A 23,840-nucleotide genomic window follows, 5' to 3' on the forward strand; every position below is an offset into this window, starting at 1 on the left:
AGAGATGGTTCATTGGCAGTGAATGGAGATGGAGACCCTGGCACTACAAAACAAAGCTGGAGACCGGAGGAGAGCAGGTGGTAGAGGTCAGCGCACTGGGGGCAGGGGGAAACTACAGGGACCTGCTGGATGTTTTTTAGGGCACTGGGGACTCAGACTTTAAGGCCAGAAGAGACCATCATGCCTGATCTCCTGCACATTGCAGGCCACAAAACCTCACCTGCCCACTGCTGTAATAGACCCATAACCTCTGGCTGAGATACTGAAGTCCTCAAATCATGAACTCATCTCCCCACCCTCCCACCCCAGGCAGACTGCTAGGAGGAGTTGCGGGAGGGCGATGCTGGTACCTTCTCCCAGATCTCAGGGATGGGGAGCAGCCCATCAGGAGGGGTGAGGGTGTATACGTGCACTCAGGGAGGGCTCAGGCTGGTACCTTCTCGCGGATCTCCAGGGCTCGCTTGCACAGTGGCTCTGCCTCCTTGTACTTTCCTCTCTTGCCATAAAGAACAGCCAGATTGTTGAGGGTCGCTGCCACCTACAGGAAAAGCCCCACCCCACTGAAGTGAGAAGGAACCAGAAGGAATGTGCTGGGGGAGAGGAGGAGGTGGGGAGCAAGGCCATCCTGGTCCCTTTGCACTCACCATTATAGCCGCTGGGGCGAAGCACAGCAGCAGCTTGGCAGCACACAGCAACTCTGCCCAGCTAACCGGGCCAGGGAGAAGCAGCCTGTACCCAGCTGCAGGTGCCAGGTGCATTAGGGAAGCAGCACAGAGTTATCCACGATGCCCAGGGTAAAACCCAAACTCCTCCCAAAAGTGCTGGAGTCAGGACTGGGACTGCATGTGCCCTCACCTGATCCCCCAGCATGGTATAGAGGGGCAGAATGCCAAGGGGTGCTCCATGGCCAGTGCCTGAGCCCCATTCCCTGCCACCCGGGGCTTTTCGTGGCAGCCTGCTGTGCAATCAGTGAGCAGCCCAGCCAGGTGTATCACGGAGAATGGGGGGAAACGTGACATGCTTCTTGCCTACCTGGCCCCCACTCCCCAGCCAGCAGAGGACATGTGCCCCCAGGGCCAGGGCAGCAGATACTCACTGCAGGGTGGTCTTTCCCCAGCGTCTTCTCACGAATGGAGAGTGCGTCGTTCAGCAGGTGGGCTGCCTCTTTGTATTTATTCTGATCCCTGCAGCACAAAGTCAGTGAGTCACGGTGCAGGTCTAAAGTGCTGGGACTCTGAGCACATGGCGCCTGGAACAACAGTCCCCCCAGCAATCCTGCAGCCTTTTCCAATTCCCAATTAGCCTCAACAACCACAGCTGTACCCCCATTCCAGCCTGCCCTCTCCCATCCCTCCCCATGCCCTACAGCTTTCCCCAAATCCCAGCCCTTCCACGGCTTTCTGCAAAGCCCACCCCAGGCTAACGGGGCCTGGGCTTCATGGCCATCACCTGACCCAAAGCAGCTTCCAAATGGAGACTCTGCCAGATGCAGGAGGCCCACATCTGCCAGACTCCTGCACTGGTAGATGGGGAAGAAGTGGCAGGGCTCTGCTCCCCATCCCAACGCTCACCTGTACACCAGTGCCAGGATGTTGAGCATGGTGGCCACATCGGGGTGGTCGTGGCCTGATGTCTTCTCCAGGTCCTCCAGTGCCTGCTTGCAGAGTGGCACAGCTACCTCGTAGCGCCCCTGCGAGGCGTACTGGATCACCAGGTTGTGGAGGGTGCGCAGGCGTGCTGGGATCTCGTAGCCACCCTGCTGGGCAGCTGCCGCCGCACTGCTGTGCTGGTGGGGCACTGCCAACACACACACGAGTAACCAGGCTGGTGGTGGACACCGGGCACAGGCCGCACACCGCTTGGGCTCACAGCACCAGCCAGGCTGGGCTACCCACTCACCTCAAGCCAGCCAGGGCTCTTACTACAGGCCCCAGCAGACAGACCACAGAGAAGGTGGGAGGATGTGGATGGGGGGACTGGAACCACTTACTTCCTGGGCCGTGATCCTCTTCTTCATTCGGGAACAGATCATCCAGAGAGTCCTTTGTGGAGTCCCCTTCCTTCTCCTCCTGGCAGGGGGAGGGGAAGAACCATCAGTATAAAGTGCCAGCACCCCAGTAAGATAGCTCCCCACCTCACCCTGTGCAGGGTCCAGTCCCCACTGAGGTCAGGCAGGTGCTCCCCCCACCCCATGGGCACAGTCCCCCCATGGTCAGTGAGCCCACCCCCCGACCTCAAGTCTCACTCCCGGTCCTAGCAGCAGGGTCCCACATCACAGCTGGCTCCTTAGCAGACAGACCCTGGTTCAGGCAGGCGAAAGCGCACTCCCCTTTTGGGGCTAGAGGAGTCCTGAGGGGCAGGACTGTGACACGCTGCCAGATGTCCAGAGCGCAAGCCATGGATGCTGGGCACTCCTGGAGGGCCCGTCCATCCCGTGGCTCAGCCCTGTGGGATGGCTCTGGGAGTCAGAGCACCCTGCAGCAATGACTTTTACCGATGGCGAGACGTCCTCGTCATATTTCTTCAGCTGGTTCATGAACTCCAGGTGCTTCTTCTCCTCCTCCAGCTGGGCCACCGTCTGCTCACTGCGCTGCAGCTTCTGCTGGGTGTTGGCCAGCTCATCTCGCAGCCACTGGTTCTCCTGGCACAGTCTCCGCACCTGGGCGCGCAGCTTCTGCTTCTCCGACTCCACTGCATTCAAGTGGCTGGACAGAGCCATCATCACCTGGGCCAAGAGAGCCAACGGCAACATTGTAGTCCAGCAGGAGAACCAGCACAGCCTCCCCCCAGGGCAGCCGCACTACGCTGCACCCTGGCCCCATCTGCCTCTCCAGACAGAGATTAGTCATTGCCAAGCTCAGATCTGGCAGTGGATTCTGCAACCCCTGGGGATGGCAGGGTACTGTCTGCCCTCCTATGCCAGACCCCTGGGTCACCCCTACCATGTCCTTGCTACCATGCCTCCCCGTCACTCACCTGAGCCTCCCCAAGACCCAGCTCAATCATCTCCACCGACTTGCGGAGCAGATTGGATTTCTCATGCACCAGGTTGGCCTCCTCATCCTTTTTCAGACACTTGATGGTCTCCAGCAGGCTGTGCAGGATGGAGTTGTGTTCGTTCTTGAGGGCCTCCAGCCCCTGCATCACCAGCTTGGTGTTGCAGATGATCTCCTCCTGGCTCAGCTTGTCCAGCTTCTCCTCCCTTGGGTACACCATTGTGGACATAGTCCTTCACCTACACGCCTGCCTAGCAATGAGAGAAGAGCAGAGCCTTGGTGAGTGTCAGAACCTGGCCCAGGGGAGCTACAAGGGCGTAAGATCCTAAGAGAGAAGCTGCATAGAGCCCCACCCCCATAGACAAGTCAGAGGAGATGCCAGGGACCAGGAATCAGATGCTTTTGATTACCCCTCTCTGCAAGTCCTCTCCTCTCTTCACCCCGTCTCCTTCAAGGAGGGGAGAGCTTTGTGGGCCTATCCCCTTCTAAGAGGAGGGGGACATGGAGTGCTGTCTGTCACCTGCAGGAACTGCGTGTGTGGGCAGGAGACAGAGAGCCAGCATCAGAACTGACGCTCTCCTCTACGCCCCCACACCTTTGGCAGCTAAGAAAGCCGATTTAGCTGCTCTTTCAGAGCGGAGTTAAGTAACTGGCAGCTGGGATTGTGGTGAACACACCTCCAGTCCAGAGGTCACTGAGAGGGAGCCAGTGGGAACGAATGCAAAGAGGCATGAGGCACCTTGGCTGAGTAAGAAGAAAGGACAAAGGGAGGATAGAAAGAATCCAACCCAAAGTCTGTTGCTTCCTCAGCAGTGAATCCCCTAAGAAAGCACCTGCCTCAGGGCTGGGAGGCACTGACCTCGGCCAACCTAAAGGGCTCACAGCCCCCAGAACAAAGACATGCATTGGGCTGAGTCAGGGGAAAGGAGTACAGCGTGACCAACAGGATTTAGCACAAGCAAGGAGGGAAGACACTGACAGGTTACTGAAGGCTGTTCCACACAGGGAAGTTTACTGCGTTCCAACAGCGATATAACAGTACCACAACAGCTATGCTATGGAACTCCCCAGGGAGGCTCTTCTCTGGAATGACAGTAGCCTTTTTTCTGGGTAATTTGCTTTGCTGCCAGCCAAGGGACTGTTCCCAGCACAGCATTAAGAGTCAGGGCTCCTGTGCACAAGCCGCTCCATGCCCCTGCCCATGCCTCATTCTCTATGTCCAGTGGGAGAATAAGAGCCCACCAACCTTTGCAGGGGAACTGTGAGAGTTACTGTTTTTATAGTGTGCCATTGTTACTTCTGGAGCCCTGCACAGGAGCCGTCCGTGCTGTTCCTGGGGCAACGGGGACAGCATGCACTCTGCAGCCCTGAGCGTGAACGGACTATGTTCAGGGAAAGCACTGTCACATTTGACAACTGCAGTCCAGAGAGAGCAACACACACTGTGCAAACAGAACTCCTGTGCCCTGGCTGGCCCTCCCTGGCAGACCCATAGGGTCTGGTCTCCAGCCCCCCCACACCCACTACTGCTTTAGGTGGTGTCTGGTAGCCCCTCTCCAAGGTACATGGTAGAGACATACCCCCCAAAGATCTACCCCTTCACACTCCAGCCTGACTATCCCCACTGCCTCCCCCATGCCAGACAAATGCCCTGGCTCCAGGCTCTGAACCCACTGCCCCAGGCACATCCAATTCTTACCTCACTCAGTGTCCCTACCTAGGGCTGGATTAGGTGCATGGACCTAGTGCCAGTGCTGGGGCATGCACCAGCAACCGGTGGAGTCTGCCCACCAGCATTGCCCTCTGCAGGCATGGAGAGATACCAAGCAGACAGCGCAATCTGGGCTCATATGACCCACTGGAAGGAAGGTGGCAGGTGGCCAGGGTATTACGCCAGCTAGAAGAGGGAGGGGAGAAGGGAGGGTGCTGGCAGCAGATTTGCCTTTGTTCTGCTGTTAGGACCCACCTTTGTGTGTTATGGGCACTTTGCTCAGCAACAGTCTCCTGCCTGTGTTTACAGCATAACTAGAAATCCCACTCCAGGTGCGGCATGAGGGACGTCAGAACAAATGGAGTCTCTACAGAACTCCCGCTCCAGCAGGCACACTCCCCTCTCAGCTCTCAGGGAGGCAGCTGCTCAAGATAGCCCCGACTGCCCAGCCCTCCAGTTCCTTGTGGTGGGGAGGGGTGCCCCAGAGGAGAGGTGGTCTGGGCAGCTGCATGGACACAGCCCCAGGGACACTAGTTGCACACTGAACTTGGAGAGGATCGCCCACCCACAGTGAGACAGTAAGTGGAAGGGGAGAGAGGAGACTGGCAGTCAGTGACCTAGTGAGATAGAGGGAGGCTGCCTATAATACAATCTGCCTGCCCCCCGGGAGTCCTGGTTGGGAGCTGGGGCCAGGAGAGGGGCTGGGCCGTGGCCAAGAGTTGGGGGGCCAGGAATGGGGCTATGGGCTGAGGCTGGGGGCAGGGCCAGACAGGGTGGTACTCTCTCTCTGCCCCCCGGGGTTGGGGGCTGCCCAGGCCCCACCACGCTCCCCAGAACATTCTCCGCAAATTCCTTCCCGAACATGCCCCACAGTTTGGGGCTCACTAGTCTATACTGAAGCGCTTTAGCTGTAGCATGTTAAATGTAGACCAGCCCTCAGACTCTGCAGCTTGGGAGGCAGCTCAGGAGAGTCATTGAGATTTCCAGCTCAGGGGAAAGACAGTCAATGAAACACGGGCTGCCTGAAGGAATAAAGCAGAGATGGGCCTGCTGCTGCAGGAGCCCAGAGGAAGAAGTGTCCATCTCCCCCCCCTGCCCCCCCCAGCCCCACCAATCTGAAGAAGGCACCCTGAGAAAGGGGCATCCCAAGCACAAGAATGGCAGGACAGTGCCACCTGAAGATGGCTTGGCCTTTCTCTCCCAGGCCCTGTCTCCGCTAAAGCCATGTTAGCCACAGCCTTGCGCCTAAGTCACTCAGGTGGAGTTATAGTTTCTGGCACAGAACACAGGACTTCAGCCCAGGCTCAGACACTGGGAAAGCAGGAAATGTGAATCACAGACCCCCAGTGTGGGAGTGAGAAGAACGCCCCTTCCCCCCAAAGGCTTCTCAGGGTGGTGGTGTAATCCTGGCCATTGGAGGTATTTAAGAACAGGTTGGACAGATGTCAGGGATGGTCTAGGTTTACTTGGTCAGGCCACAGTGCTCTCAGAGGGCTGGACTTGATGACCTCTCAAGGTCCCTTCTGTTGTCGGTAGCTACCAGTGTGGTGCTCCGTTCTTGTTCGACGATGATAACAGTCGGCTGCGTGCATGTTCCCTCTGTGTGCTGCCCCAGCTCTGTGCAGATAGCTAACACAGCAGACCCCGAGAGAACCCCCAAAAACCACAGACTCTAGTAAGGTACAAAGGAACCCGAGCCAGGTTTATTGTCAAATGAAACACAGTAATAGTTCCCTATAGACTCTACAGGGTATACTACGAATTTGTGCTCCCTGGCAATGGACACAGCTCAGTCAGTGGCGGGACACTCCACTGCCCCCTAGGCTGGTCAAAGATATGCGTTCCGGGACCTACTTTTATACCGTTGCAGGACCGATTACTCACCATAGTTCAAACGAATCTATCCATCACGTTGCCCTTTTGACCCTGTCTTTAAGATGCACCTGCCTGTTCCTTGTTATGTCTACGGAGTGTCTTGCCGCCGCCTTGGCACAAGTTTCTCTCATTCGCCCTGATGTGTGTGTGTGCGTGCACGTGCCTCTAACAACCTTTTCCTGACAATTTCTGTGAGTGGGCCCTGGCTCTGGCTCTGGCTCACAGCCCAGCTTTGCTTATCACTGCCTGGAGGTACTGTGGTTCAGGCTTTACTTTAGTTCAGGCTTCAGGCCTCAGACTGGGCCTCTGATACAAGAATTTATGTTTCAGGGCCTCCGCTTACTACACCTTCCAATCCTATATTTTACTCCTGGGGGAATTCTGCGCCACTGTACATGCACAGAATTTATGTCCCCAGCAGATTTCTTTGTTCCCCCACAGAAAAATGACTTTCTGATGGGGAAGCCACAAGAGCGGTCATGAGACCCTCCCCAGCAATATGTTTCGGGTGCCCAGGCAGCCACCAGAGAGGTAAATCACTGTAGGGCAAGGGGTGGGACTGGGGAAGACCCGGCTAGTGGCTCCTACCCTGAACCAAGCTCAGCTGCTAGTCCCAGCTGGGGAGGATGGGACTTCTTCTTCCCCTGCACAGCCCCCTAGTAAGAGTCAGACCCACCCCCAGATTTCTCCCGCAGCTGTAGGAAGCGCGGCAAACTCCCTCCCCTACTTCCTGAACCCATCACTCCTCAGCTGCAGGGGGTGGGATCCTTGTACAGGGAGCTGCTCCCTCATCCACCCAACCCCAGTGCATCCAGACCCCTTCATGCCCAGACCCTCCCACCAAGCCTCACCCCCCCAATGAGCCCCACTCTCCCAGCATCTGGACCCCGCATTGAGCCCCCCACACCCTCTGCTGAGCTCTGTCCCCCACACACACACTCAGACCCCTCCCCCCTTCACCTGGATCCCCCTGCAGAGTCCCATTACCATTGCACCTAGAACCCCCGCAATAAGCCCCTGTGTATCCAGATTCCCCCAACACTCGGACTCCCCACTGAGCCACCCGCACCCAGATCGCCCCACACAGAACCTGCACAACCCACACCTGGATTCCCTCCACACTTTGATCCTGCCTTGCTGAGCCTGCCTGCCCACACCTGGAATGAAGGGGCAAGGCCCTAGGGTGTTTCTGGGCCAGGCCTGGTCCCTGCGCTGTGTCAGGGTTGGATACAGCCTCACCACTGAATCTGTATCCCAAGGGGGAGCTGCACAGTGATCTCCCACCTCTGTGCAGCCAGTGGCCTGTGGTCCCCAATGCCATGCTGAAGCCTCCACATTTATTTGACAAATAAATTGGGCAGAATTTTAAAATACTGTGCACAGAATTTTTATTTTTTTTAGCAGAATTTTTAATTTTTTGGCACAGAATGCCCTGCCCTCAGAAGTAACATTTATATGATTTAAGTGCTAAGTGGGAGCCTCAGCTGGTGAGTCAAATGGAGTTCACAACCCAAGGGAGTAAAACAGACCATTTGCGTGTTCCTTAAAGAGCCCCCTTTGGGAGAGCAAAGAACAGCCACCCCTACTACTAGACTGGCTGCTGGACTGCAGGCTCTGTTAAAGGGGGCAGCTTCTGAGAGGAGTCTCTGGATCCAAGCTTCCCCTGCTCCCTGCATGAGCAGATCAGCCTGTCCTTGCTAGATAAACTGAGGCAAAGGGAACCAAAAATATGAGTCCCACTTTTGGATCCTGAAAGGGCTATACCATCCAGCACTGAGCATTTCCTAGTTTCCTCCCTTGAGGAGCCTTGAGCCAGAGCCGACGCCAGTCTGGGGTCGTGCAATGCCAGCTCTGAGCATAACCACCTCCCAGTAATGTACAGCCCAGTAATGTTTTCTGCTATACAGCATGTGAGCGAGCCTGGCTGGCTGGGGCCCTGCCACTGGCCGGGTTTACTCTCTCTGGCTGGGATAGCGAGTCTTTGCCAACAATATTGGACGTTGCTCCGAGTCTCAGGGAGCTTGGCCCAGGGATCGCCCCTGCCCACAGTGCTCCAGAAACAGCCCCACTGCAAAGGCCTGTGTACACACTGGCTATTGGAGCCACCATCTCAGCAGAGGAAAGTGCCTGGTCACTGCTGGCCATTAGTATGTGTTACCCCAGGCACCACCCTGGACCCAGACCCCCACTCCCCTGCGGTGCAGTGATAAACGAATGGGGAGCGACACAAGGGATGGTGGCTCAGGGAGGGCAGTGCTGTGACCTGGGGAAATGGCTGCTCCAGGCACCTTTTGATTGATCCTATGCTCAATTAAGAACAAAAACAGTCACACAAAGGACACTCAAGCCCACAATGTGAGTGCACACCCAGACATACAGTTGCAACAGGAGTTAGTGGGAAGGCGAAATCTCTTCCCAGCCTTCAAAGGCTTTTCACACCCTAAATGAGCCTCTCCATAGACACCTTATAAATAAGGGCAGTGCACTCTTATCTCCAGGCTCCCCACACTACTTTGTCCATAGTCCTCTGCTCTGCAAGACTCCTGCTTCTGACTCCTAGCACAGTTCCAACCCTCCCAACTAACCCAGTCCCCCCAACTCAGTTCTAGGGGTTCCATGCATGCCCTCCCACACAGACCTGGGAAAGCTATGCCCCCACGCCCCTCCAAACCCCTCACTTCTCCTTATCCAGCTCCAGTGATTACAATTATCCCAGTTTACAGAGACGCAATATAGGCAGAGAGAGGTTACGGATAAAGCTAGTGACCACCTCCCAATATTCTGGCTTAAGTGGCTTGCCCAACATAGCATGGGAAGTCTGTGTTACAGCAAGAGAGATCCCAGCTTCCCTGGGTCCCAGTTTAGTGGCCTAACTACAGGAACATTGCTTCTCTTCCTGCAGCTTCCTACTTCCTCCACTACCCAGGAAGTCTACCACACGCAAACTAATTGCTAGGCTAGTCCAGCTGCGTAGAAGTGGTGTGGCAGAGCACCCCTATTGCAATGACAGCACAGCCAAGCACACAGATTTGGCCTACTCTTTCTGAGAGGCAGCAGCATGTGATGGTTCTGCAATACGGCTGCCAGTCCTGGCTCAGCCAGAAGCGGCCTTGAGGAGTCTCTGCTGTCCCCATTTGTGGCACAGGCTAAATGATACTTCGAGTAAGTAAGCATATGTTGTGTGTTCCACTGTAGGGGCTGGCCCACATAAGAACGTACTACTGCTACAAGGTAAAGGCATTACTCCTTTAGCTCAGGTGGTGGAGCCTCCCACCCCCATGGGGCTGGAGGTCCTGGGGGAGGTCACATCCCTGACAAGAAATAATCCCCTCTCTTCTGTGTTGCTGTTTAGCATGGGTGGTGTAGCCTAATCTATGAATTGTATATTAATTATATTGATTACTTAAGAAGTCCCAGTTATCACTCTGAGGTTTGACAGGTTCTTGACCCTAGATCAGGCCCAATATTATTAAAGTTACTGTTTATTTGGGAACCCTGATGTGCCCTCAACCTTCACACTTTATTACAAATACAGAAGCGTTCCTAGTTTATTACTACATTTAGCAAAATCACAAACACTCTAACCCAGCAAGGTAGATAGCAATAATACAGAATGTACATCTGTACACCCATACACTCACACCATCCCTAGCATGGCACAAAATGTTCTGAAATGTTAACCATTATCTTCCTCATCACCATCACCAGTGGCCACCATTCTGGCACCTCCCAAGGGCTACATCTGTTACTCCTCCAGCTCACAGGCTGGGATACAACTTGTGTAATATGTTATGCTGACACCACTATGTCTAATGTATATTCAGTAGGGGTTTCTCCCCTCTTTCTTATTTATATTTAATTATCCTACTAATGTTGGGGTGCCATTCCCCTATAGTTTAGTATATTATTTATCTCAACTTATCATATGCATCATTGCCATGGCACTCTTGTGGTCAGACATCTGAAGATGTTCCCATTCTATTGAAAATCTGGTGTTAGCTCATGTTCCTGTGGTTGGCTGATGTCATTATGGACAAACTTTCCCCTTAAACACTCTATTACCAGTTCCCCAAAACTTAGGGGTTAGGCCATTTATCCGTGCCAAAGTTCATAGACCTCAAGCCTTATGCTAACTGCTGAAGCCAACATCTTACAGGATATAGGCCTGTAGGTTCCCTGCATTATTGCTGAATAAAATAAATGCTAAAACTAGCTCTATGGGCTACAACGAGGAGCTGGAGCCGAAGCTCTGCCAGGATGGCTAGCAGCATGCCACCTCCTTGAAGTTTTCAAAGGCAAATCAAACTTTTTTGTGTTTCTGTGTTAACCTGATGCTTGGCACCCTGTGCTCAGTTGGTGAGGGGTGGCCAGAGATACATGCCATGGGTCTCCTGCACCTCCTTTTCTCCTAGGTGTGGGCAAAAAGCATCGCAAGACATTTGCGACTTAGAGCAGCCTAAAGTTTACAGTCTCAGGCACCTTTTGTTCAAATGACTTCAGATTTTCTCCCTGCTCCCACCCCAGCCCTTGAGCTGAAAAGTCAATTTCCACGCCTACACGCTGTTTAAAACCAAACTTGGCGACTTCCACATCCACAAAGGGAACCCTCCCCACAAACAGCACTTCTCTCTTCTGCAGCCCTTTTCATCACAGGATCTTAATGCATTTCAGACCCCATCTTAGAGAGGGAAAACAAGACACAGAAGGGTAAGAGACTTGTCCAAGGCACATCTGGGAATAGAGCCAAGGAATCCTGACCCAGAGCACCCCTGGGCATTCTAGCCCTGAGCTGAACATACAGAGCTCTGCAACACTTCCAGCTTTTCCAGTCCTGAGCCCCAGAGCTCCGTATATGCACCTCAATCCTGGCTTGCAATAACTCCTGCTATTCCTCAACTGAGCTGCACAGCAGCCCCTGCTATTCCAGACCTGGCCTCCTTCCATACAGCTCTGTTATTCCATTACACACAGACAAACCTCTGCTGCTGTGCTGTTTATTTAGAAGTGTCTGTCAATGCCAAACGTTGATGCTTGTCTAGCTGAGCAACTCCAGTTGCACATACAAAGGGAACACCAGTGGCATACTGGGGCTGAGCTGGAGGGGAAGAGAGCTCTCAGCAGCACCACTCTTAGCTACTCTACAGTGAAGCCCAATGCTGAACACTGGGGGCACAGCCTAGCCAAAGACCTGCTCTGCACCTAGCTGTGTCCAACAGGAAGAGGAGGCTTTTGCTTAAGAAGGGGATTCAAACTCCCCATTCGTCTATTCAAGCAGGGAGAAGAAAGGGAATCCTCCAGCCTGAATCATAGTCCCAAGGACTGGGAGCAGCATTCTGGCTGCCTCCTCCTAGTACCTGTGTAGAGTCCCAGCTGCGTTAAGTAGCAGGGAGAGAGGCAGGATCAAGGAACCGGAGGTCATCACAGTCGGGAGTACCCCCTCTTAATGGCACAGGAGCAGCCTGTCTCCGAAGAAGCCCCACACACATCAGTAGATATTTATTATCCCTTGAAAATGCTGACCCCAGTGGGTTTCCCTGGAGTTACAAGAGAGCCCCCACTTACAGCTTTCCCAATGCTGGCAGGTCCACATGTGGTACACAGCCTTTCAGACAGGAAGGGAGCTCTATGGCAACGGGTGCTAATGTCAAGCTCACTGTATGCAAGCTCAAGAGAAAACCTTCCCTGCACCCCCAGTGCTGATAAGGGCATTGTGCCTGCTCTTTGTCTGGGCAGGCAAAGCTTTTCCAAGGTTCCTTTGGAGGGCAAAGCAGCTTCCAAGAGGAGGGCAGACATCTGAGTTCACCCTTCAAGATGAGGGAGCCCCAGTTGAGCAGCTTTGGACCAGAGGCACCCCAGTGGCTGAGGGAGGGACAGGGAAGAGTGCGTTTAAGGTGTGAGATTCCAGAACAACCCCAGGGTTGCCTACCCTAGAATTTAGCTAACACTTGCTAACAAGGAAGCCTAATGCAGACAAAAGCACAGTGCCTGTAGTATGTGCTGAGCAGGTCGAGTTAAAGACTAGGCTTCCCTTCTGCTAGGAAGAGAGACATGGGCCAGCTTCCTGGGGACAGGGCAGAGGGTGCTTTAGGGGAGGCTTTCATACAAAGGAGTCTGTTGAAATCTGCAACCGCTCAGCCCCTGAGGAACTCCTGGGGGTGGTGCTGATTGATGCCAACTCCACGAGAAGAAAGAGGGGCCTGCCATCTGAATGGAGATTAGCAGGAAGTCCAGGGTCTCCAATAACCTTCTCTGAATTACTCCTGGCACCACTCACAAGATCAGCTGGGCTGGGGCATTATAGGGTCTCCCTGAGGTGGTAGTATAGAGAGGAAGTGTTCAAGTCCTTCAAGCAGGGCATCTCTTAGGGACAGGCAGACCTGAGAGTGGGGGATCCCTCTAGAATACTTACACCACATTCCTCACCACGATAAGAGCAGTCACCCCTTTGCCAGAAGGGAGCCAGGCTGGTGGCCTTTAGGAATCCCTCTCCCCATTCCCATCAGTTACATTACACACTGAAAAGCAAAAAGCCTGTGAGGACCCAGGAGAGAAGAACTAATGAGAAAAATCTCACCTTATCCAGTAGCAAGGGGCTATGATTCAGGCATTCAGCTTGACACTTTCCATTGTCAGGTGGAGTGAACGCACTGCCACTGAGCTTGGAGCAGACACTGCTAGCAGAGAGGTACCCTAGGCTGGGGAAGGGCAAAGAGTGGGGGAGGGATAGCTCAGTGGTTTGAGCATTGGCCTGCTAAACCCAGGGTTGTGAGTTTAATCCCTGAGGGGGCCATTTAGGGATCAGGGGCAAAAATTGGGGATTGGTCCTGCTTTGAGCAGGGTGTTGGACTAGATGACCTCCTGAGGTCCCTTCCAACCCTGATAGTCTATGAAAGAGGAAAAGACTTTCCCAATAAGCTGTCCAACACATGCTCTGGATTTCTCCATCAGGAGCTAGGGAATCACTAATCCATCCCATTTTCTCTTCTCCCCATTCAGTACAGGTTCCCATACCACACCATCACCATCTCGCTGAGTTGCTTCCAACAGTGCATTAAACAATGTGACCGCACGTCACGTGCTGTTTGTTCTCTCATCCTCTCTCCAGAGGGAGAAGAGTGTGCAGTGGAGGGATATTCGGGAGGGAGGGAGAAGAGGGTTGTTAGCAACAGATATATTCATGTGTGTGTTTATATTAGAAGAGACAGGTCAAAGAAACATGCCTTGTACTTGGAGCAGAAAGTGGTGAGGTTTGTGCAGGTCCTTCGTTTTTGGGGGAGTTTATTGCAGTCTGCAAGGTGGGAGTGGATCCTGGAGACCAGGATCTAGTCCGAGCCCAAACATCTACACCACAATGAAACAGCCCCTTAGCCTGACCTTAAGTTAGCTGGCACAGGCCAGCTGCAGGTGTCTAACTGCAGTACAGGCATACCCTTAGGATCCAAAATGAGAGAGCTGGAAGATGTGCTTATCACTTTCCTGCCCCTGAGGTATGTCAGGCTGTGTAAGAGTTTCTCAGGGGAAAGAGCTGGGAAACCTATTGCTTGGACATTTGAAACCAGAGTAGCCACTGCACTAGAAAGCACCCAGTCAGGGTGGATAGATAACATCCATAGATTCTAAGGCCAGAAGGGACCATTGTGACTATCTAGTGATTAGTCTGACCTCCTGCACAATACAGGTCATAGGACTTCCCTGAATTCTTTTGTGTTTGAATTAGAGCACAGATTTAGAAAAAACATCCAATCTTTATTTTAAAATTACCAGTGATGGAGAATCCATTACGACCTTGGGCAAGTTGTATGAATAGTTAATTAGCCTCACTTACAATTTTGCATCATATTTTCAGTCTGAGTTTCTCTAGCTTCAACTTCCAGCTATTGGATCTTGTTAGACCTTTGTCTGCTAGACGGAAGAGCCCATTATCAATTTTTGTTCTTCATGCAGGTACTTCTAAACTGATCAAGTCACCCCTTTACTTTCTCTTCGTTAAGCTAAAGAGATTCAGCTCCTTGAGTCTACCATTATAAGGCATGTCTTTCAATCCTTTAATCATTCTCATGGCTCTTTTCGTACTACAGTGTTGACCAGAAACAAACACCTCCTTAATTTTCAACAAAATATGTTATGATACACTTTGAAAAAATTTGTATGTGTCCAGCACAAGTAAGGTAGGTTTACTTAACGAATAAAAATGTTTTAAGTGTTTTAGATGAAAATTTGAATTAAATAAAAAATGGACAAATAGAGCATTAAACAAAACAAGAGATTAATCTAGTAAATAAGAAATGCATCATACACCATAGTAAAAAATATAAAAATTAAAGAATCTGATAAATGTAAAGTAAACATATAATTGCTTAGACTAGATTTATACACATTTACTTATCCTCCATCTTAGCAAAAGAAATTTAGTGTAAAGACTATATTTAGTTCATATTTTAATGGTTACCAACCAATGAGAATCAAAATCTCTTTAGGAAGATAATTAAAAAGTACAAATGCAAAATAAGGTTAAAAAGATTGATGAATTAACTCAAGATTTCCTGCTTGCAAATTTAAATCATTATTAAAATAGGTGCAAATACAGTGGTAATATATCGCTTTCTCCCACTTGATGGGCCCTAATAGTTGGTTCCATCCTGAACTTCCAAGACTTCAGATGCTGTAGGACTAGATAAAGCAATGGGATACAGGGACCCTTGAGTGCTCAGATGTTATGGTGATGGGAGACATAACAGTATGTAGAGAGAGAGAGATGGTGGTCACCATTAATATATTTACCAATACCTTCATAAATTGTTCACTTTACTGCCTTCCCAGATATTCTGGTACCCAGTATATGGGGGGGTTAACAGTGTTGCCTATGCAAGTAGCAAAATATTGTAATGGTGACTGCCCTTGATAAGGTAGCAGAGGGGGAGGGGCCGGGACTGCATTTATACATAAAAGAGGCCATGGATTCTAGTGAACAAGTAACATGACGAGATGATTAGGTGATGGGGGGAAAAGGAAAGTCAATTTAGTTGTATACCCATTAAGAGAAAAATAACAGATTCTCAGCTGAGAATAAGTGACAAGTTCATCCTAGGGAGAGACTTGGGCCCTTTTTAAGATGTAAACTGAGGCTTTAAGGGTTTATTTTAATAATAATAATTTAGGTCTCATTTACCTGAGGGCCACCTGGTTAATAGTAGGGTTATGACATCACCAACACTAGGGAAGCAGAGTCTAACTGGTCTAAAGGAAGGATTTTCTTTTCCCAGACATTATTTTTTGTTAGTACCGATCAATACACAAAACACTTGGGATAAAAGGTCTCTTTGTACAAAATTTCCCACACGTCTAATTAAGTGGTGAGAGAGCTTCCTGACTACAGCTGAGCCCCTGCCCCCAGGGACCCTCCAGAAAAACAAGACCTAACACTCTGGACATTTTTAAAGTAAAGGCAGAGGATAAAGAAAAGCTTTTTAGAAAGCAGACAGACTTCCAGGCTCTGAAATTGTCACAGAGAAGCAAAAGAACATGGCACATTCTCTCGTGCTTTGTCCTGCAGCAGGGACACACAGATCTTTCCCAACAGACAAAGAAAAGCCCCTCATATCCCACCCAGTCCATTGCTGGGGGCTAGTACAGGGGTGTTCCTACTGTACATTTACCACGATTGCCTAGTCTAGTTTGGAACCTCCCAAGAGGAGGCTTCCAGCCTAGCTCACCGCAAAAGCATGGCCAAGTACAGTCCTTTGTTACAGGAAGGTACAGAGCCAGCCCTCCCTCCTTCCCCAGGATGTGACTCATCCCACCCCCATGCACCAGCCTGCACCAGAAAGGAGCGTACCTGGATTCCTGAAGAAGCCTGTCAGGTATTAGCATTCCTACTCCCAGGGATGCTGTGGATACCAGAGGACTGCAGGATGCAGTTACATACACAGAAATGATAGCATCTGCTGCTGCTCTGACCTCCCTTCACACGGAGACAGAGACATTAGGCAGCTCAGCAACCAAGCTCCCCCTACTGCAGTGGGTTGGAGAGGAGGTGCAGCCAGGCTACAGAGAAACCATCAAGACTCTCCTGGGAGCACAAGAAGACTTAACAATGCTGGAGAAAACCACCAGCATGGCGTGCCAAACCCACACAGGCTTCTGCCTCTGGGAGGCAGTGGAAATCCCAGCGTGCATAGTACAGTGCCAGGCTGTCACCATACATCAAGAGGGTCCTGCCCTACAGTTACAGCCAAAGTTTCCTGCCTTGCTGTTCTCTGGAGTGGGATTCTAGAGACAGTACCAGAGTGCTGATGCCACCACCTTCTCCTTCTACCCCCAGCAGGTGACCAAGGATTTGCTGGGTTTCAGTGAGACGTTCAGTCATCAACAGTCATTGAAATCAAACTCATCCACGTTCTCTGTGAGCCCTGCCCCAGACTCTCAGGCCAAACGCATGAAGCTTAAGGAACTCTCAAATTAGCAATAGCACCCTCTGGTACTGCAGGGTTACCAGCTATTTGTATAACAGTAGCACCTAGGGCCCTACATCACTAGGCACTGTATATGCCCAGAACAAGAGAGACAGAACCTGCCCAGAGTTCAATCTGACTAGACAAGGTGGCCACACAGTCACTGACAGGCTGACATCCACCAAACTGCCATTAAGTACATAGCTTGGCAGTTAGGAGTTAGTTTTTGTTCCCAGCCATCTTGCTCAAAGGTGCCTGCCCTTCAGCCTGGTCCACCTGCACAAAAACAACCCCATTCATGGGGCAAAATGAGCAGTGACACGCTGCCATTGTAACACTCCCTAAAATGGCTCCCTAGTCTGTGCTCTCTCTGCCACCCCACTGCTACAGCTACGTGGCCTGCAGCTTCAGGGTTCTGGCTCTGTCCTATATAGCGTCCCTGGGGAAGAGGGGAGAAGCCCAGCCCAATGCTCTCTTCACACTGCTTCTTCAGGGTATCAATAAGGGATATTATCATTTAACCTCTCCTGCTGAATGTTTGTTATACACACTTCTTGTGTCTGATCTCAAAATTGTGTTTTCACCATGGTATAATTAACGCGCATTTGCCATCTCACTGCAGAATCCTAGTAAAGAGAAGCCACTATAGTTTTACCGCAATGTAGCGCAGTGAGGGCAAACCAGGGCAGGGGTGCAGTGCCGACCTTGCCCTGCTTCATCACAGTAAACACTCCAGCATCTCAGCTCCACGGCAACACAGCAAATGTTCACTAGTTAGCTCACTGTAAAACCACCTTTTCTGGCAGCGAAGACATGGCCTAGCTAGACAGTCAATCCCTGGCCTGAGGATGTGACCGTGTACAGTGCACTGCACAGCAACAACTGCTTCTACCCCCCAAAAACACTGCCTCTCAGGACACGCTGCCCCACCACCGGCACTTTACCTTTTGTAAAGGGAAAATGCACACAGAGGGTAAGGAATCCGCCTGGCTCTCTGGGGCTAGGAGCTTTACTCATGCATCAGATGGGGCTGGTTTCCACTCAGTCTGGAGACGAAATACCTAGTAAATTCTAAAGTACAAGGCAAGTCTTATTATTGCGCCTCTGCCAAGGAAAAGGAACCTTTCCTTGATTCGGGGAGTAAATATTAACTCTGCCCTGCGCTTCTAAGGAAGCTCAAGTCCAGCCTCCCCTGTACCTTACCCAGAGAATTGCAGCTGCTCCAGCAGATAACAAGAGTCCAGAGTCCCTGTGAATGAACACACCTGTTGCTTAGAATGAAGGTTGTTTCACTGTGTGGACAGCAAGCAACATTACTCTTAAAACCTAGGCCTTTACTAATATAGATGTTAACAGGGAAGATGATACTCATCTACAACTCAGTTCATACAATCTCCGAAATAGAGGTTTATATGTAAAATTGCACTATTTCCCAAACAAGCTTAATACCACATGCCTGCCCCTCTTCAATCTTCAGACCAGGAACTCTGACACCTGCCTACGTTCCAGCATGGACTGCAAGCCATCTCCCACCCCAACCTTGCATGGCCACAGAGCATCCTCCAGTTCACCTGCACATTACTAGCCAGATGTCAACACCTTGCCTCCACATGCAGAGCAAATGCCTCCACCATGCCCATCTCAACTACCCACTACATTCAAAAGACCATAATTTCACAACTCATTCTCCAGACATTGCCCAGAAACAACATCTACCCATTCCCACTACACCTTTCCTATGCACCCTCTCACTGCAAGTGGAAGTTCTTACCTTCCAGAGGGAGGACACCTTCCACCAACCCTCTCTCTATGCATAGCATACAGATGAATACCCTGCTCAAAGCAGGCAGGTACCTTTGCACAGAGGAGAGAAGGGAGTCAGCATGGTCATAAAGTGGGTATTTTCATTTGCAGTCAGTTATGTCGAGAGAACTTCTGAGGTTGTGTTTATGACCAGGGTTAACATGATCAGAAAACACAGAGGGGGGCATGAGGACCTAGACAGAGATGGAGCATCCCTGACAGCTGGATGGCTACATGGCACCAGAGCCAAGGGCTGGGAATGTTTAAAGCCTGCAGTATGATCTTACACAGATTTGTAAAGATTTTTACCCCCTCATCCCATCCCTCCATGGGAAAAAGGGGAACACCACAAAGTTTTTACAAAATGAAACAACACCACCCCAGTACATGATGCATAGGATTAATTATTCAAACACAAACAGGAACACAAGGCCAAGTGCTGCACCATACTACACTCCTGCTGACTTTGTAGTGTCCAGGATCAGCATGAACAGAGGTATTAGTTAACAACAGTTAGCTGGCAATCTATTAACTTGAATTACAGTGCAACAAACGCAAAGAAGGCAGCTCTCTAGTCAGCTAAGTTCAGCTTACTTGGACAGCTATATTCCATCTCTGCTGCTCCCTCCCCAATCTCAGAAATGCTTCCTCAACTATGGGCCCATCCCAGAATAGCCCTGACTTCTGTGCAGCTCCTCAGCAGGCCATCCATAGCTTTGCAGCCTCTAGTTTCCTCAGTGCTGGCTGTGTTCCCCCATCCCTCTGCTGTGCAGAAGGAGCACAGCTAGTAGACAAGCATCTCTGGAAGGGCAGAGCAGGGGTTTTACTGAACGGAGCAGTAGCTTAAGTGGAGGAACATGGCTGGGAAATATCATGGCGCACAAAGGGGGCAAAATTGCAGTCCCTGAAAGCTATCCAAAGCTCGCTTCCAGCTAAGGCATTGCCATGCAGAAGCCTGGGGGTGGGGTTGATTTCAGGGACTCTCAGCCAGCAAATAAGAGATTTGTCTGACTGCTGTCAGAGTGGAGTATGTTGATTGTTCCATTATGTTGTGTCCACCCAGCCTCCCAGTCAACCAAGTCTGCACTGATTCAGTTGACCCGGATTCTTTCCCCTGTAAGCATCTGGGGTAAGGTAACACTGATTGCTGCCTTCCCAACAATCAAAGGGGCACTTGTACGCAGACTCAAAGTGCTCTTCAATCAAACAAGGATGTCCAACTTGTGTAAATTTTCTACTAATTATTAGTTTAGACAAGTAGACTACATACAGTGAGAGAGAGCGTGGATCACCACACTTCAACAGCAGCAGAATGCTCTGCCCCAGCTTGAATTCAGGACTTTGCCTCTTACCCAGACCTGGACTCTCATCATGGGTTTCATACGCAGCTCTGCCTTCACTGATTATTAAGGCCCTGCTAAGCCACACAGAATGCAGGACAGGTGAAGCGCCTGGTTACTCTCCTGCCTTTGCCAGACCCTCCTTGCCATCCTAGCACAGAGCTGGCCAAGTGCCCCCTGCAGTTAGGCTGTGCAGAAAGACCCTGCACTTTAGGGCAGCGTGCCCTGGACCGGTCATCTCAAAGCATTGACTGACATGGTTTTGCCATGTATCAAGGGCAAGCAGACAGCTGGTTACTCAAGTCAGACCCTTTCCTAAGTTGGAAAGATTTCTCCCTGCAACACTAGTTCTGCCTCAGGCCAAACTCTGAGATGCTGGCTATGGAAAAGACCTGTTAGGTCCCATCTAGTCCATCGCTAGGGGCAGGACTGGTCTCTGTTCTTGAGAGCTTGGTCCAGTCTAGTTTTAAGCATTCCAAGCAGGAGTGATCCCTCTTCCCTTGGGGCCTCATTCACTGGAGTGCCTGACTGCCAGGAAGCCACCCCTCACAGCCACTGTATTTTCCTTCACTGCATCCCATCGCGCCCAGCCACGTCCCCGCCACCCCAGGAGCGAGGGACGTGTCCATGGTCAGGCAATAGGCCAGTGGCAGGGCTAGGAAGGGAAGAGAGCCCAGAGCTCTGAAGTCCCAGCCCAGTGCCCTTTCCGTGGCATAGCCATTTTCACGCTTAGTCCCGCTCTCTCATGCCTCACCCCCTAATCAGGGTCTTTATCTTTCTGGCCATTGCTGCCCAGGGCGCAGGTGTTGTCCCTGGGGCGCTCACCAGGGCACCCAGGTCTCTCCCCGGAGCGGCTGCGCTGGATTGAGAAACCTGCCAAGTGCGGGAGCGTCTTCCCTGCCACGGGCACCCCACCCCCGGCCTGTCACCAGCGGCCCCTGCCAGCGGGCGGCCCGGTGCCCCGCTGGGAAGCCGGGCCCAGCGGAGACAGGCCCTCACCCGCTCCCCAGCTGGGTCCCCTGCCGACTCCCGCTCCCCAGGCGGGCTAGGGCCCCGGCGCGGCCGCCGCCTCCGCGGGACCGGGCGCGCCAGCTCCGGCCGGCTGTCGGCGGCGCCGGGTCCGGGCCTGTCACCGCCGCAGGCCCGCGGCTGGCAGGGGCGAGCCGCTCAGGGCGGGGGACTCGGGCCGCCAGTCCCAGGCGCCCGCCTCACTCACCCCTCACTCGGCGGGGCCCCCTGGCTCCGACCGTCGCCGCCGGCCCCGGTCCCTTTAAACCCAAGTCGATCGCCTCAGCCCGGCAGCCGCTTCCCACAATGCCCCGCGGGGCGGCCGTGGGGCACGTCACGTGGCCTAGCAACCGCCCCGCCTTGCCCGGCCGCTCTGACAGGCCCCCCGCAGCCGCGTGAGGGCCGGGCTCGTCCGTTGGGCGCACGCCCCGCTGCAGCGTTGGCCGTGTGAGCGCGCGCGCGCGCGCGCGGGGCGCGGGGCAGAGTCGCTCCCTGCGGGCGCTGCGCGCGCGCGGCGGGGACGCGCTGGTCCCTTGCAGTGGTGGTGGGGAGAGCCCGGCCGGGGCTCGTGCCCGCTGGGCTGCCAGCTCCCTGCCACCCAGGGGGTCCTGCACGGCCTGGCCTCGCGGCCCTCGGGCAGGGGCGCTGGAGCTGTGTGTCTGGTGGGGGCCCTGGGAGCCCTGGAACCAAACTGTCACCCAGCGTATGATGGAGACCACAGCCGGCCAGGGGGAGCGGCCGCCCCCGGGCCCAGCGCCCCTGCGGCCGGGCTGATGGTTCAGGAGGTGCCTCCAGCCGCATGACATAGTTTTGGGGAAATAGGTCTCGTCGAACACACTCGAGGGGGGTCTTTTGAAGAGACGACCAGCTCGGAGGACGGTACCGCTGGTGTGGACCTAGCTTACCTAGCAAACGCGTCCTCTGGTCGAGTCCCACGTGGCACGGGTTTAAAGTAAAGCACTATCTGTGATGAATGAAGGTTATATTTAATAGACTGAAAGCTGGCTGACAGATCGCGAAAAGGAATTGCGAAGGAATCGTTTCTGGGGGGTACCACACAGATCTCTTCTTAGCCGAATACTGTTTAATATTTTTATCAAAGATCTGAAAGTAAGTATAAAAGCAGTGCTGATGAAATATGCAGATGACACAAATACTGTCAGAATGGTATGGAATTATAAGGACAGGTCAGTCATCAGGATCACTTGGTAACTTGGGCCCATTCAAACAACATGTGTTTTAATACAAGACAGATACGAGGCCGCGGAAAAAATAAAGTAGGTCATACTTACAACATGGGGACTTTATCTTTAATGCAGTTGTGACGGGTTGGATCACAGAACCCCCCTGGGGGTTGCCTACTGATGTGCCAAGGCTACTTCTGCTCCTGCTTTCCTGCCCTGTCAACTTAGGACTTCAGTGCCCAGCCTGGTTTGAGCCAGACCCGCTAGCCTGCTGCAAACCCAGACCCAGGTCTGAACCACATCCCCTAACAGCTGTAGGCTTAATTGAAACCAACTTAGGAAGTGTTCCTGTCCTTGACACTCAGATGCCCAACTCCCAGTGGGGTCCAAACCTTAAATAAATCCGTTTTACCCTGTATAAAGCTTATACAGGATAAACTCATAAATTGTCCGCCCTCTATAACACTGACAGAGAGATACGCACAGCTGTTCCTCCCCCCTCCATTCATACATACTCTGGGTTAATTAATAAGTAAAAAGTGATTTTATTAAATACAGAAAGTAAGATTTAAGTGGTTCCAAGTAGTAACAGACACAACAAAGTGAATTACCAAGCAAAATAAAACAAAACATGCAAGTCTATGTCTAGTACAGTAATAATACTGAATACAGATAAAATCTCACCCCTAGAGATGTTTCAATAAGTTTCTTTCACAGACTGGATGGCTTCCTAGTCTGGACACAATCCTCTCCCCTGGTACAACTCTTGTTCCAGCTCAGGTGGTAGCTAGGGAATTTCTCATGATTGCCTCCCCCTTGTTCTGTTCCACCCACTTATATATCTTTTGCATAAAGCGGGAATTCTTTGTCCCTCTGGGTTCCCACCCCTCCTTCTCAATGGAAAAACACCAGGTTAAAGATGGATTCCAGTTCAGGTGACAAGACCCCAAGTCTTCATTCCTCCCAGTCTGACTCACAGGAAGGCCTGCCTGCAAACAGAGCCATCCACAGTCAATTGTCCTGGTTGATGGGAGCAATCAAGATTCCAAACCATCATTAATGGCCCACACTTTGCATAATTAAAATTGGCTCTCAGAGTTATATTTCGTATTTCTAGTTTCAGATACAAGAGTGATACATTTATACAAATAGGATGACCACACTCAGTAGATTATTAGCTTTGTAATGATACCTTACAAGAGACTTTTTGCATGAAGCATATTTTAGTTACATTATATTCACACTCATCAGCATACTTTCATAAAATCATATAGAGTGCAACATCACAGCAGTGACCCTGAAAAGGACTTCAGGATTATGACAGATAACCAACTCAGCATGAACTCCCTGTGTGATGTTGTGGCTAAGAGAGCCAACACAATCCTTGGATGTATAAGTAGGAGAACATCAAGTAGAAATGTGATGGCATCACCTCTGTTTACTGCACTGATGGGCACATTACCAGATACCGT

The 23,840-nt window shown here is 51.8% G+C and overlaps 1 protein-coding gene across 20 annotated transcripts in view; it reads right to left on the reverse strand.

Annotated features, from left to right (window-relative positions):
* The window catches only part of KLC4 (kinesin light chain 4), a 50,908-nt gene extending 29,277 nt beyond the window's left edge, over positions 1-21,631 (reverse strand). For 3 of the 20 annotated variants that reach the window (XM_043544162.1, XM_043544163.1, XM_037896284.2), the window contains exons 1-7: positions 21,393-21,552; positions 2,977-3,247; positions 2,495-2,725; positions 1,991-2,069; positions 1,572-1,797; positions 1,097-1,184; positions 437-538 (exon numbers count right to left, since the gene is read on the reverse strand). In XM_043544162.1, coding sequence (XP_043400097.1) covers positions 437-538; positions 1,097-1,184; positions 1,572-1,797; positions 1,991-2,069; positions 2,495-2,725; positions 2,977-3,225 — 975 coding nt within the window. In that variant the 5' untranslated portion in view covers positions 3,226-3,247; positions 21,393-21,552. Of the gene's footprint in view, positions 1-436; positions 539-1,096; positions 1,185-1,571; positions 1,798-1,990; positions 2,070-2,494; positions 2,726-2,976; positions 3,248-4,695; positions 4,845-16,417; positions 16,726-18,236; positions 18,283-18,804; positions 18,888-21,392 lie in introns of those variants that run through there. The other 17 variants (XM_043544160.1, XM_037896279.2, XM_037896280.2 and 14 more) reach the window with 16 other exon arrangements.
* Positions 21,632-23,840: the final 2,209 nt, after the last annotated feature.

The sequence above is a fragment of the Chelonia mydas genome, chromosome 3 (genome assembly GCF_015237465.2).
Source record: "Chelonia mydas isolate rCheMyd1 chromosome 3, rCheMyd1.pri.v2, whole genome shotgun sequence".
Taxonomy (NCBI): domain Eukaryota; kingdom Metazoa; phylum Chordata; order Testudines; family Cheloniidae; genus Chelonia; species Chelonia mydas.